The sequence below is a fragment of the Gigantopelta aegis genome, chromosome 3 (assembly GCF_016097555.1).
Source record: "Gigantopelta aegis isolate Gae_Host chromosome 3, Gae_host_genome, whole genome shotgun sequence".
NCBI lineage: Eukaryota > Metazoa > Mollusca > Gastropoda > Neomphalida > Peltospiridae > Gigantopelta > Gigantopelta aegis.
The window spans coordinates 33,128,007-33,143,043 of record NC_054701.1 but is presented as its reverse complement, the minus strand read 5'-3'; the positions used below and the strand labels follow the sequence as shown (position 1 = coordinate 33,143,043).

Sequence of the window (15,037 nt, the reverse complement as noted above, 5' to 3'; positions counted from 1 at the left end):
TAGCGACAGTTCCACCATTCTGTATATATATATATATATATTCTGGTTTAGGGTTAGGGACAGTATTAAAAAAAAGCTTGTATAAGTTGGAACTCTGCTCCTACAGGTGTCAACCGGATGGGACTATATCTTTCGTGTCTCTTTGTCTGTCCCACATATAGTTTTATAGACCTTTTTTCAAAATGGCTCAAGTTATTAAGCTGACATTTTTATATACGGTAGCTTCATTATATACTGTTACAGATCAAGTTTTGACTTTCATGGTGATTTACCAATCTAATTAAAATTAGCTCCACTATTACATGTGGATCTAAAAGACAGCCAGTTGGAGCTCATGTCCACCAATCAAAACCTTACTTGCAGAATCCTGCCAGTGATTTAAAAATAATTTGAAAACATTCCGAATTATCCTGAGGGTATTACGACATGTTTCGTGTGAATTACGAATGCCTTAAAACATGTTTTATTTTATAAAATAAATAATTTGTAATGTAAAACTGAAGACTGATTTAGTTTTTTATTTTATTTTATAAATAAATAAATAATTTTTTAATGTAAAATTGAAGACTGATAACCCACCCCGTACGTATTGGTATGGTTCGCTGTACTGCGGCCACTAAAATAGACTCGCCTGATATTTTTAGAATTTGTATGCTCCCAAAATAACGTTATAAAAGGCGAAGTGTGATTGGTCAATATTTAAATTATTATTTACAGACGAAATGTTACCTGGACATTGGGACTACGCAGTGTTGTTAGTTTTAAATCACTGGCAGGATTCTGCAAGTAAGGTTTTGATTGGTAGACATGAGCTCCAACTGGCTGTCTTTAGATCCACATGTAATAGTGGAGCTAATTTTAATTAGATTGGGTGATTTACCAATTTGTGACAGAGTTATGGCACTTAAACTTGAGAGAAAAGAACATTAGTTTTTCAGATTTTGATTCCACAATCATTCAAGATATTGAGCTGACATTTTTTGTAGCTTTATCATCTACTGTTATGGGACAAGTTTGACTGTGATTTACCCTTTTTTCACAGTTTAGAGCTGTTGGACTTAGGAGATAAGAAAATGTGTTGGGCTTGATAGGCGTCGTGTATTGCTTTAGCAGTGCTGTCAGAGTTCTCGTTTAATCTGGCTACTGATTTACTGCATATAAAGTGTTCTAAAAAATCAGTCTCTTATATATACTTGAAATATAGATTTGTTTATAATACATTAATGATGAAAGTTCTGTTGATCCTTAATGGTAAGTTTGTAACTTTTTTAAATGTTATAATTATTGGCAATGAGAATTAATTTAGTCTAGATAGTGAAGATAGCAGAATGTCTAAAACAATTTTGGTATTCAAATTCACTTGTCTTGCATTCATTTAATGATGTTACTGAGTTAACTAGACAATTCAGACACCATTTTTACCTTTAACCACTCACTCCAACCGCCCACAAAGAATATTTATAAACAACTCTTAAATATTGTATAGTGTAGGCATATCCATGAGAGCCGATTAGTTACTTGCCAGGGCTACAAATTCGGCTTTTTTTTCACAAGAATCCATGTGGATTCTCCTGCAAGCAGTCGATGAGAACCTTGTGATTCTAAAAAATTTCAGAGAAGAACTTTATCAACAGTGTTAGTATATATAGAATTCTGTGTCATATGCTACTAACTGTATATAATATATACTTTGTCAAAAAAAGAAACACATAGGTGATGGGGAAAGAAGAAGAGTGTTTGATTTTACGAAATATTGTTTTTTGTTTTTACAATGTTGCTGAATGACCATGTTTGTTAATGTTCCTGGAATGGGACAGCATGCCCAAATGTGCCTTAAAACAAATTTAACGCACGTTGTGCGACAATTGCAGGAAATCGGCGTGAAATGGTCAGATTTTGGCAAATGCACGTGAAACTTGGGGGTGGGGGGAGATTGGGGTAGTGATGGGTATTTAAAGCTGTAATGCTCGCAATGATGCCTCATTTCCATTTCGACGTAGAGGAGTTACAAAATACCAAGACTAAGGCTGCTGAATCAAAACATTGCAATAGGCCGCCTCCAGTTAAGTGAATTGCAGTCAGCAGTCGCATGCCACATGAACGTCCATCAGAGCACCATTTCATGTCTCTGGGACAGGTACCAGCAGTTTCAATCAACTGAAGACCAGCCCAGAAGTGGAAGACCTCACATAACAACTGCAGCACAATATCGCTACATCCGGGTTCTGCACTTGCGTCACCGAACTGCCACAGCAACGAAACACTGCTGGACGCATACCTGGTTTGAGAAGGGTGTCTGCACAAACCATTTGGAACCGACTTCGAGAAGCTGGTTTACGGGCTAGGAGACCGTATGTTGGCCCCGTCCTGTGATGTCAACATTGACATTTATGTTTAAGCTGGTACACGGATGTATAGGGGTGGAACTTGGTAAACTAGCGGCGAGTATGGTTCAGCGACGAGTCACGTTTCCTAGCTTCTGCAGCAACGTGATGGATGACAATGTGTTTACAGATGCCGCAATGAACGTTTTGCCAACTGCGTCGCCCAAGTTGACCGATTCGGTGGAGGGAGTGTCATGATGTGGATAGCCATCTCATACACCAGCAGAAGTGAACTTGTGTTTGTACAAGGCAACCTGACAGCTGTAGGCTACTGGGATGAAATTCTTTGCTATCACATGCTTCCCATTTTGGATTGACAGAGAGAACTCTTTCAGCAGGACAATGCCACTTTGTATTAAAGAGATAATTCCATGAATATTTCGCCTATGCGTTTCTTTTTTGACAGAGTATATATTGTATACTAGTTTATATTCGTAAACGATACTTTTGCCAGTGTATTTTGCACATTGGTTCAATGTTTGTATGGATATTACTGAAGCACTTTTCTGAAACTGACAAAATGATTTGTGGATTAAAAAGATAAGGTAATTCTAGATTAGGAACATAATATCAGCGAAATAACAGAAATGTTTCCAGAGGTGCACATATCGGTTGTGCGCGCGCCCGAGACAACCAAAATATGTTGCGGGCAACCATTCTTTGTCAAGAAAATCAATTAACACGGGCAATTCAAAAGTATTGGCACTGACAACTTGAATGACAGGCGATATAAATATCCACCCTATTGCTGTCATCCACTCAGCGTCCACCATACTTGATTTGACAGGAGTCATTTTGAAAAGCCATATGCCATATATTTCGTCCCCAAACTAGCTGGTTCCTACCAATTCTTGCTACAAAATATTTCCACCTTGTTGACGCATCCCAATACTGACGACTCATGCTTACCGAGTGTGAAGTTTTTAGACACCATCTGGCAAGCTATAGTCTAATTAATAATAAAATATTTCTTAAATGTTGTCATTGTTAACTTAATTTACTTCAAAACGAGACCTGCATTTTGTAAAACGTGTTTTTGAAGTTCTTTGTACTTTTATGAATTAAATTGTATTTTTGTTAAATGGTTTAGTAATATCGTCAATATAAAATATGTATTTGGTGGCGAAATAATCCGGATAGGGACAAACTAGTAGTACTAAGTATAGGGTCGATTTGACATGAGACAAAATGTTTGGTATCACTGAAAATGCAGATCTATGCTACTCGTGATCATCACGTGTACACTGTTTTACAGAGTATTCCCGTGCTTTCTCTAAGGAGCTGTTCAACAATTAAGCATTGGAATTGTACGCGTTATTGAATGGTGGGGTTCGTTTGGTAAGAATTATGTATCCTTTTAAAAACAAAATCTTGTAATATTACTCGCGTTTAATTTGTTCAATCTCCTACACAGAGGTTAAGCAGTCGTTAATAATTTGCGCTGAATAATGTTGGCTAACACAAGACATGTAAAAGACCACAAACTACACCAACAGCCATCCAGTTCATCAAAGTAATATGACTGTGACAGCCCAAGTGAAGATGAGCTGCAGATGAAAAAGAAATAAAACTAAACTGATAAGTAATGATGATAATAAAATCATTTTAAATTTCATTTTCATTTTAATGACAGTTCAAAATTATATTCATAAAACGTTTATGAAATATGTGGGCAACGAAACTTCAGCTACTGGTTGATTACAATTTCACATTTGTGCACCCCTGGTTTCATTTATTATTAAATTTGGCACACTAAATTACCGTCTATTGTTATTATGTAAGAACTGAACTACCAATTTATTTTTGGTTCTCTTCGTTGCCAATTTGGTTCATAGAAATGGGTCAACCACCGCTCTCGAGAAATCACCGTTTCGAATATGCATAGATTCGAATGTATGCTACACTTTTGATGCCATTTCAAACTGAAGCTTGATAACCAGGATATTTTTTATGATTATTATTATATTTTTGTAATTTGGTAATGTTTTACTCACTGATTATTCAATATAATAATTTTTTTGAAATATTTCACATGAATCCAAATAGATTCGGATCTTTTATGCTGGTGCAAATTGGATTTGGAAATTCGCACACATTTTTAGCCCTGCTTGCACCTGCCTCATAATCATCCAAAGATAAAACGTGGTGAATGTTTCTGCACATGCGTTTTATCATTATGCTTTAATAGTATACATGTGTTACGGTGCTTACGTTTTAAATAATGTGGAACTGTCCTCCTTTTTTTGAAATTTCTCTCTTGAATTATCAGAATGACAATTAGTATTCTGGCTGTACGAAATTATGTAGACTAAAATCTTGGAAACCAATTGATACAGTGGACAATGACCTGGCTTCAGAGGAAGCGTCGGTTGGACCGGATTCTGTCGCTGACCCAGCTCTCTGTCACTTCGGTTTGGAGGTAGAGGAGGAGTGCGATTATCCGGCGGTTCTGGCTTTTGTCAGGGACCAGGTCCGACAGGTATGCGGGGACGCTATACCTCAGGTTGAGGCCCAGCCTATATTCAAGGGTGTCTCCTTCGGGAACCGTTCTTTGAATTTGGTCACTCCTCGTGAGGAGTCGGGTTTACCACTTGCACAGGAGGCGCACAGTTCACTTTGTGACATTGATGTGTTGATCACTGGCAGTGATCGTATCCTGGGAGTGGGTGTTGATGAGTACCCAACGGCACTGCCTACGGGGAAAATCTTAACGGGAGCGCGCATTTTTCGTGCCGACTCCTATGAGACGTTGGTGGCGGATTTTCTCGAACATCCGGCGGTCGTTCCTGCTAGTGTCCGAGCCGCTTGTTCCCCATCGCCGCATGTGTCATTGCCAATCGCGTGATCTGGAATCGTTCGAACGGCTGGCTAAGTCGATGTTCCAGGTTAATAACTATTTAGGTACGTTCCTATTTGGCTTGGATAAGGCTGTCGAGAGCCTTCCCGCGATGGCGAAAGGCTGTTTGGAGGCTGCGTCAAAAGCCTCTAAGCATATCGCTCAGTTATCTGGCCGATTGTTTGCGAACAGTCTTTTGTTACGGCGTGACCATTACCTGGCGGGTTTGAGTGCGTCAAACGTTGCGAAGACGTTTTTTCGTACACGTTCGGTACGGGAAAATTTACTCTTTTTTTCCCGATTTTAATATTGTCCTAGACAAGGATTTGTCGCGACCAGTCCCGAACACTCGACCCTCAACCTCTGGTAAACGTCGGTCCACGTTTTCGGGGTTCAAGCCTCTTCCTGTGAAAAAGGCTGCTTTTTTACAGTCGGCTCAGATCCCTAGGGTTCCTGACACTAGGAGGCAACCAGGTAACAACCCGTCTTCCGCTAAGCGAGGACGCAAATGTCGTACTGCGTTCCGTTCTCAGTCCACCAAAGGCGTTGCGCCTACGGGTGGTAAGCGGTTGGAGTGAGGGTACGTGAACGATCGGCAGTTGCTTTCGGAGGTACCGTTAGCAACCATACCCGTGGGGGGCAGGCTCCGCCATTTCCTTCGAAATTGGTGCAAGCTGCCTGGTCTCGACCCCTGGGTTCTGTCGGTCGTTCGACACGGTTACAAAATACCCTTTTCTTCGAGCCCCCCTCTTACTTCCACTCCGAGAATGCCGCCGTTACCGTCCGCGGATCGGCGCGTTTTAGTGGAGAGTATGATTGCCGAGTTTCTCGACAAAGGGGCCATCCAGAGAGTCAGTCTGGACACTCCGGGATTTTATTCTCATCTTTTCTTCGCCCGGAAGAAAAATGGGGAATGGAGACCAATCCTAAATTCTACGTCGATGTTCCTTCCATGAAAATGGAAACGGTTCATTCGGTCCGGAACCTGCTTCAAATTAGGGAGTGGGCTGCGTCGATCGATCTGAAAGACGCATACCTCCATGTCCCGGTGCACAAGGCGTTTTGGAAGTTTCTGCGCTTCCCGTTTGACGGGAAAGCGTACGAGTTTCGTGTGCTCCCGTTCGGTTTGGCGACGAGTCCCCATGCTTTTACACGTGTGGTAAAAGCGGTGGTAGGTTATGTTCATTTGTTAGGGGTTCGAATGCATACCTATCTGGACGATTGGTTGATCCCAGCTTCGTCGCAACAGGAGTGTCAGACCAATGTCGGGTTGGTTTTGGACACGATCCTCCAATTGGGTTTTATTCCCAATTGGGTGAAATCGGAGTTAACACCGGCTCAGATTTTCACATATCTCGGAGTGGTCTTCGATCTTGTGGTAGCGTCGGTTCGTCCCACCGATGCGCGTATCCACAATTTCGAAACGTCGGCGCGACGTTTGATGGGGGAGCAAAGTACTACGGTACGATCTCTCCACGTGGTGTTGGGCCACCTTGAATCTCTAGCCTCATTGATAGTGCGGTTCAGACGTTTCAAACGACCACTCCAGTGGCATTTGTCCCCACGGTGGGACGGTCACAATTGGGACACGATATAGTGCCTCTGGGCCCATGGTTCACTCATCCGATACAGGAGTGCCTGTCGGACAAGTGCATGTCCCTATCGGTTCCGTTACACACCCCTGCTCCGGATCTGATCCTGTTCACGGATGCGTCGCTGCACGGGTACGGGGCGCATCTGTTGGATCAACACATTTCAGGGGTATGGAATCTCTCCGAGAGGAAGCTTCATATCAACTGTTTGGAGACGGAGGCAGTTCATCGTGCCTGTCTTCATTTCCGGTGTGTTCTTCGACACCGTCGAATTCTGTTGAGATGCGACAATACGTCGGTAGTGGCATATCTCAATCGTTGGGGTGGAACCAAATCGGAGACTTTGGGTCGCAAAGCTCTTGCGATTTTGGAATTCTGCGACCAACTAGGGACCACTCTGTGGGCGAAACACATTCCTTCATCGGTGAATGTGTTAGCAGATGCCCTCAGTCGACATACCCTTGTTCAGACGGAGTGGATGTTGAACAAAGGGGTGGTCGCAGCGGTTCTTCGGGTGTGGGGCAGTCCACAGGTGGACATGTTTGCCACACGGTTGAACAACCAATTGCCGGTGTTCGTGTCCCCGGTACCGGACACATTGGCGTTGGAGTACGACGCGTTAAGTATGGATTGGACGAGACTGGATTTTTATGCCTTCCCTCCTCCTGTCTTACTCGGCACGGTGTTGACCAAAGTGGTCCAGGAACCTTGTCACGTGACGTTGATAGCTCCTCTGTGGGTGGCGCAGCCCTGGTTTCCACAGCTCCTGTCACTGTTAGTGTCAGTCCCGTTCCGGTTACCAGTGTTGTCCGATCTACTCAGCCAGCGACTGAGTCAGACGGTGTGGCATCCGACGCTGGAGGTCTTCCGGCTTCACGCGTGGAGGTTATCAGGGCTTCCTTGCGACGCAGAGGTTTTTCGACAAGAATTGCGCATCTCGTCTCTTCAGCAAAGCGCAAATCTACCGAGTCGGTTTATCAGTGTCACTGGCGAATGTGGGTTCGTTGGGCAAACGCACGGGATTTCGATCCCTTATCGCCTACTGTCAACGATTTAGCGGAGTACTTTCTGGCGTTGGTCCAAGAAAGGAAACTTAAAGTCACGACAGTGAAAAGTCACAGAGCTGCGATTTTCACTACTCTTAAACAGTGTGGATGTCGTGACTTTTCTACGAACTTGGTGTTGCATGATTTACTTAAATCATTACAATCCACTGTTGAACGACCTTCCATTATTCCGAAATATGATGTCTTTCTGGTGTTACATGCTCTTAAGGGTGCGCCTTATGAGCCGTTGAGGTTTGCTAGTCTTCGTGCCTTGATGTGGAAGACTCTGTTTCTGGTTTCACTGGCAGCTTGTCGTCGGATCAGTGAGATTCATGCTTTTTTGCATGACTTGGTTGATTACAATTCGGACGGGTCTGTCACTTTACGTACTAAAACCCAGTCTCCGGGGGAAGAGTTTCCACCTACTGTCATTCACAGTTTATCACCTACACTGTCATCTGATAACTCGGATAGACTTCTTTGCCCGGTGAGAGCATTGAAGTATTATTTGGAGCGTATGAAAAACCGGCGGCAGGGTAAAAAGAGATTGTTTATTTCTTATACCATTAGGCTGGGTGATGTCACAAAAAATGCTTTGTCTCGATGGATAGCAGCTACCATCAAGCTAGCATATGAGATGGCAGGTGGTCATGTGTTACGGAATTTCTCTGTTAGACCACATGAGATCCGAGCCATTTCTGCTTCCCTGAATTTTCATGACTCTTTAGATATTATAAAGGTCATGAATGCAGGGGTTTGGAAAGGACGGCACACTTTTGACCGTTTCTATTTCCGGGATATGGCAGTTGGTCCTGACGGTACGCGTAGGATCCAGACAGTCATTGCGGCTCAACACGTCGTGTCTGTGCGCAGGGCAACGGAAAGGGGTCGACCTCTTTTCCGTCCGACTGCCATCGATTCACGCTTCGGACATGTTTAACACTCCACCCTTTTCTGAGGGATGGGGTTTTTTGTAGTGTTGTCTACTGTTTCCTCTCCCTGGGGAGATGTTTTTCCTCCCTTTCATGGGGATGAGTTTTTCTTTTGGGAAGCCCCTTTTTACTCCCAAAAGTTTTTTGACTCCTTGTTACCGTATGTCGTGGTTCGTCCTATCTCCATGTCATTACTTCAAAGGAGCTTTTTGGGTACGGGTAAGTCCTCTATTTTCTTACCTCCTCCCATTAATGTTGAATTCACGTGCTTTAACGGTGTCATTGCACGTCCGTTATAGCATATTTGTTGTGCTAGCACAGTAAGTTGAATAAGACTATTAGAAAATTTGTTTCTAATTTTCATTATTATTCATACTTACCTAGTGCTAGCACAACAAACTATACCTCCCACCCACCCCTATGTTGCTTTCTCTCGGTGGGTGGACTTTGAACCGAGAATGAAGTTACAGGTAGCCCGTGCAAGGATAGCATTGCGCATATCCGGCAAGGGAGAGAATTCTGCAGTGTGTAGGTATGACTCAGGTTGAATAGCATATTTGTTGTGCTAGCACTAGGTAAGTATGAATAATAATGAAAATTAGAAACAAATTTTCTAATATATACATGTATATATATATGTATATATGTATATATATATATATATATATGTATATATATATATATATATATACACATGTATATATATATATATATATATATATATATATATACACATGTATATATATATATATATATATATATATATACTAGCCGGCATTAATAACAAAATTTCCTTTTGTCAAAATAATATACGTTCCGGTTGGACTTCGTTGACGCTATTCGTCAATGTACATGGTACAGTAGTACACATTATTTCAGCAGAATGTAAAGGTCGACTTCCGGCCTGTTCCCAACATAAGGGGAACAACGCTAAAAACGCATTATCCGGTAAATCGCGCACACGCAACCACTTGGCGAAATAACACTTTGCACGTGCATTTCCTGATACCCGGGCACACTCAGAACACGCGGGTGGCAATGAGTATCTCACTCCTACACGATGCCTCGGTTGAACAACGCCGATCGGAATCAAGCCATTGGCTTGTTGAATGCCGGAAACTCGCAATTGCGGGTAGCACAACGGTTCCACGTGCACCCGTCAACCATTAATCGGCTCCTCAACAGGGACCGTCAATGACCGCCGTCGTTCGGGCACACCACGCGTAACGACCAATAGACAGGACCGGAACATACAGTTGCGGCACCTGCGCAATCGGTTTTCGACAGCCGCAAGCACTGCCAGGACTGAAGTGGGAACCAGGGGACGACTCATCAGCGCCCGAACTGTCCGGAGACGTCTTGCCGCAGCACGACTGCATTGCCACCGACCCTACCGTGGCCTTATCCTCCTGCACAGACATCATCAAGCAAGACTCTTATGGGCCAGGAACGGTGGGCATTTGCGACCCAGGAGATGGCGAGATGTCATCTTCTTGGATGAATCGAGATTTAACGTGAGTGTCACGGACAGACGTCGTTGCATTTACCGCCGTCGTGGAGAACGTGTCGCGCATGCCTGTGTTCTGGAGAGGGGGCGGCGGAGTCATGGTTTGGGGCGCCATCAATGCTGACTTCCGGTCCGAACTCGTGGTGGTACAGGGAAACCTTAATGCGCAACACTACGTCGACAACATCCTGCGGCCGGTCCTCCTCCCATTGATGAGACGGCATGGCGGAAACAGGCTCGTCTTCCAGCAAGACAACGCTCGGCCGCACACTACCAGGCGTACACAGGCGTTTCTTCGTGCCCACCATGTCACTGTGTTGGACTGGCCAGCAGTTTCCCCGGACATGAACCCAATAGAGCACATGTGGGACGAGCTGGGACGTCGTGTTCAAAACCAACCGAATCCACCACAGAACTTCGCTGAGCTGCAGCAGGCATTGCAGCATCACTGGGCAGCCATCCCACGGCGTGTGGTGAGGCGCCTGTGCATGTCCATGCCTAGGAGGCTGCAGGCGTGCATCGCAGCACATGGAGGTCACACGAAATACTGACCCCCATGACGTTGACATCGCCAGAGACGTTATGCGCGATTCACTGTTGGCGGCTGACAGTGCCAGTCAGATGGGCCAGTGGTTGGTCTCACTGGTGGTATCAGTTTCATTTTTGTGGGATCTCGCATAATAAAATAAACCATGATCATTTCCGAGATTGTGTTTTTATTGCCGCCTAGTATATATATATATATATATACATGTATATATATATGTATATGTATATATAATATGCCATTTGTTGGTATATTATGTCAGTAAGCCTACTGTTTCATATGACTACAGGTACAGAATTACAGACCTGTACAATCATTTGAATATCACCTCATTTGCTTTTTTTCAGGTTTTTATTTTCAAGCCCATCTGTTCAAGAATTGAAAATTTTGCATTGTATAAGTATTGACATCAGTCAAATGGCTGTGCTTATTAAAAAAAATTATTATTATTATTTTTTCAGACAAAATGTCGAAATTTGCCCACTGCTTGCCAGATGGCTATGGCTATGTTGTTTTGGTAGGAGTTGGGTCAACATTTGTCAACATGTGGATGGCAGTTAATGTGATGAGAGCTCGTAAGAAGTACGAAGTGGAGGTAATCTATTAATGTGTGTATTTCATATAACATATCATTTCACATTGGTTCTAGAATACAATGGCCCAGTGCCCGAGGCCAGTGGTTTTTAAATTTCGGGCCAGTAAATATTACTTTGTGTGATCCTGATGGCAAGTGGAAAAGAAAATATTACGATCATACTAAAAGAAAAGAAACATCTGCAAGTCACTTCTTTCGATTTGGTGTTACATGCAACATTTCACTAACAAATAGTTGGCCACCAGTAATCTTTCACCCATCCATGACATTAATATATCTACTGATGTAATTTTATGCAGGATATAAAGTGTAAACATTGAAAACTCAAAAGTTCATAGTTTTTCTGCCATTTTCTAATTTACACTGGAACCCAAAGATTTGTTACTGTAATACCAATAGTAATACAGTGCAAGCTTAATATGCAAAACGTTAACCAGTCTTTAAGATTGCATGTTACCATTTCTAAAATATCGCATAAATTGCAAGATTGTCAAAATATTTTTTTACAAATAATTAAGTACACAATATCATGAAGTAGATAAATTTAACAAAGTACCTACATTAAAAAAATTACTAACTTAGTGGGTGTGGTGGTAGGTTGTAAGCCTTAAACGGTAATACACATATGTACATTTTATGCTAATTAATAATAGGATTTTTTTTTTTCCTGGGGGGTGGGGGGGAGGGAGGAGTTCCCATTAATAAGTAAATAAATATATACTGGTACTCATTTATAAGTGACACAAAATTCATTTATTTTTAATGCTATTACTTGTTTTAATAGGTTACATGGGTGGTTTTAGTGGAAACAATTATTTTAAAATTTAATTCTAAACTGATGAAAATTGTTTGCATGCTTTTCTAAACGAACAATAAAGTATGCCTAATGAGCCTATCTGTTGTATCAATTGATTAAACATGATCTCAGTATGCAAATGTACATTGAAAAGTTAATTATTGTAATTTACTGGGGGTTTTTTGTTTTGTTTTATCAACAATTAAATTGGGGCACGTAAATATTTTACTATGGCCAGTGAATTTTTAAATCCACTGGCCCCATGTCAAGTGAATTGTAATATTCTAGAACCCCTTTTTCATTTAATTTAAATTTGGACTCCTAAAAGTTTGATAATATAAAAGAACATATACATGTAGCTGGACTATTAGTGTGTAATACCAATACGGTTGTTCTAACATTTTGTTTAACCTCTCCGAAGCAAAAAGGCTACATAGAGATATTACTTTTCTGGTGGCAGTGATGACGACATCAACCTTTGTTTGAGGTTTAACATTAAAGGGGAGGACAACTCAAGTATGTGTTGGAAAGATGCATACCTAGACCACCAACACATACTGACACTTAAGAAATGAAAACCACATAATTTTAGAATTAATAAAAAAAACCCACGTGATTATTCCTGCTAACTGGGGCCAGCCATTTTGTTTCTTTTTCGTCATGTCCGGTATTCTAGCTTGGAAGGAAGTGATGTCAGCTCCCACAAACTCCTGTATGCACAGTGTAAACAGATGCAGTACTTTATGACAAGGCGTTTTGCGTTGATCAATCTTGACTAGTAAAACAACATAAATGACTTGATAATTAATATACCGGTAATAAATTATTTAACTAAATATATTTCAGTTTGCATTAACAGAAAGAAATGGGGTTATATTATTTTTTTCTCTTAAAAAGAAATCTAAAGAAAAAATGCATACTATTAGGCTTATTGGTAGCCTATGTTGGAGCAAAACTACCACCCATGATACCCAAGTGATAATTTTCTTTTCATTGGGACTACGCAATTGGTCAGTTCTGTGCTTTTAGATGGGAAAGTCTACTTAATATAGAGTTTTACAGAATTATATACAGTAGTAAACCATGTTGGCTGATAATGTCCATCACCAATTTAGGGGTGGCAGGTTATTTATATGAGAATACAATACCCAGTGACGTTAATAATACTGGTACATATTTTTGTGTCTAGACAGTGGTAATTAATTGCCTTGTCTGGTCACTTACCAAAGACAACACTCTGTTTATCATTTCAGTACGTAGGCTAATGCATGAACAAAACATACATTTTGACTTATTTTGTAACCACTTTGACATTGGTGGTTTATTTTGTATTGAAATAAAATATATACTTACTGCTGGCTTACTGGGATGGATATTATACAGAACAATCTGATGCATGCCTGTTTCATCATCCCAGAAAAATCGGGTACTTTTGTTTCTTGCGTTAAATATTATGTAACCACTGGCTCACCAGAGGGTGTATTCACTGGGATGGAACAAAATGGCTGTGCCCATTGTATATAATAGCTCTCACATTTAACCATTTTATTAATTAAATATACCAATATACTTGTTGATATTAAGCAATAATGTGCATTATATAACAGTTTATGGTAGCCGAGACATTTAATTCCATGGAATTCTTGTTATTTTGAGTGCTACAGTATGTATGTACGTAGTATTTTTAATTTTTACTTAATTTTTCAGTATCCAGATTTGTACAGCAAAACAAGCAAAGAGTTTAACTGCATTCAGAGAGTTCATCAGCATACGTAAGTGAATACAGTATGTTTCCAAAGTACCATTCAGGGAACATTTTGTTTTCAAAATATTGATTAGCAATATTCAGGCATAAATTTTGAATTGTTTAGACAACCAATATGTTGTTTGTGTGATTTTAATGTTTACATGAATAATATTCATCAGTACTTCATATACAAATGAAAAAGTTAACGGGCAATGAGAATCTAAGATGAGTGATTTTCGTACCTTTTCTCCATCAAATTTCCTATCAAATACAAAAATATACTTTTTGTGTGCTAGGACTAACTTGAAAGTTGCCATAAAATAAAATTTAAGTTATTTGCTTGTCCCAACCTGGCCTACCCTCGAAAATCGATCCGTGTCAAAAAAGTTTTTGACCTCTTTTGTGGAAGAATTTGTTGGGTTTTTAAAATATTTAACCAGTTTTAATTTAGGCTTAAATTAGTATAATAATATTGATCTGTAGGTGATATTGTCAAACATTTTAAAACCTGGATATAAACGTCAGTTTTGATTCGTTGGAAATGAGAAATTCTGTAAAATGCTATTCATGTGTACTAACAAGAACACAATTTTCATGTGACGACACGAGATCTCTTGCACCGCGGTGCATGTTCCTAATACATGGTACATACTCTTGTGACAGGCGAACGGTAGCTGCACAGGTATCTTCGCGTAAGCCAGATGAGGCTGTGTATTGGCATGCTTTGGCAGTCACAAAGTTAATATTAGTGGTCATTTTGTCCAACACTAGGTACAGTCGCTAGAATGCCATTGTGTTTGCTATTAATAGATCCAATTTAGTCCGAAAGACGTTATGCATGTGTTGTACTCCTTGGAGAATCCGTAATCGGTCGACTTATTCCGATTGGCTTGGAATAGCAGTGAAATAGATTTTCATGACACCCGTCTGTAAGGGGTGGAACATACATTGTAGCCCAGTGGTAAAGTGCTCGCTTGATGCGCGGTCGGTTTGGGATCGATTCCCGTCGGTGGGCCCATGGGCTATTTTTCGTTCCAGTCAGTGCACCACGACTG

At 41.1% G+C, this 15,037-nt stretch overlaps 1 protein-coding gene across 2 annotated transcripts in view; it reads left to right on the top strand.

The window, feature by feature from the left end:
• Positions 1–15,037, top strand: part of LOC121367910 (microsomal glutathione S-transferase 3-like) — a 37,551-nt gene that overhangs the window by 10,806 nt on the left and 11,708 nt on the right. For both annotated transcript variants that reach the window (XM_041492359.1, XM_041492360.1), the window contains exons 2-3: positions 11,306–11,439; positions 13,943–14,007. In XM_041492359.1, the coding sequence (XP_041348293.1) occupies positions 11,311–11,439; positions 13,943–14,007 (194 nt within the window). In that variant the 5' untranslated portion in view covers positions 11,306–11,310. The remainder of the gene's footprint in view (positions 1–11,305; positions 11,440–13,942; positions 14,008–15,037) is intronic.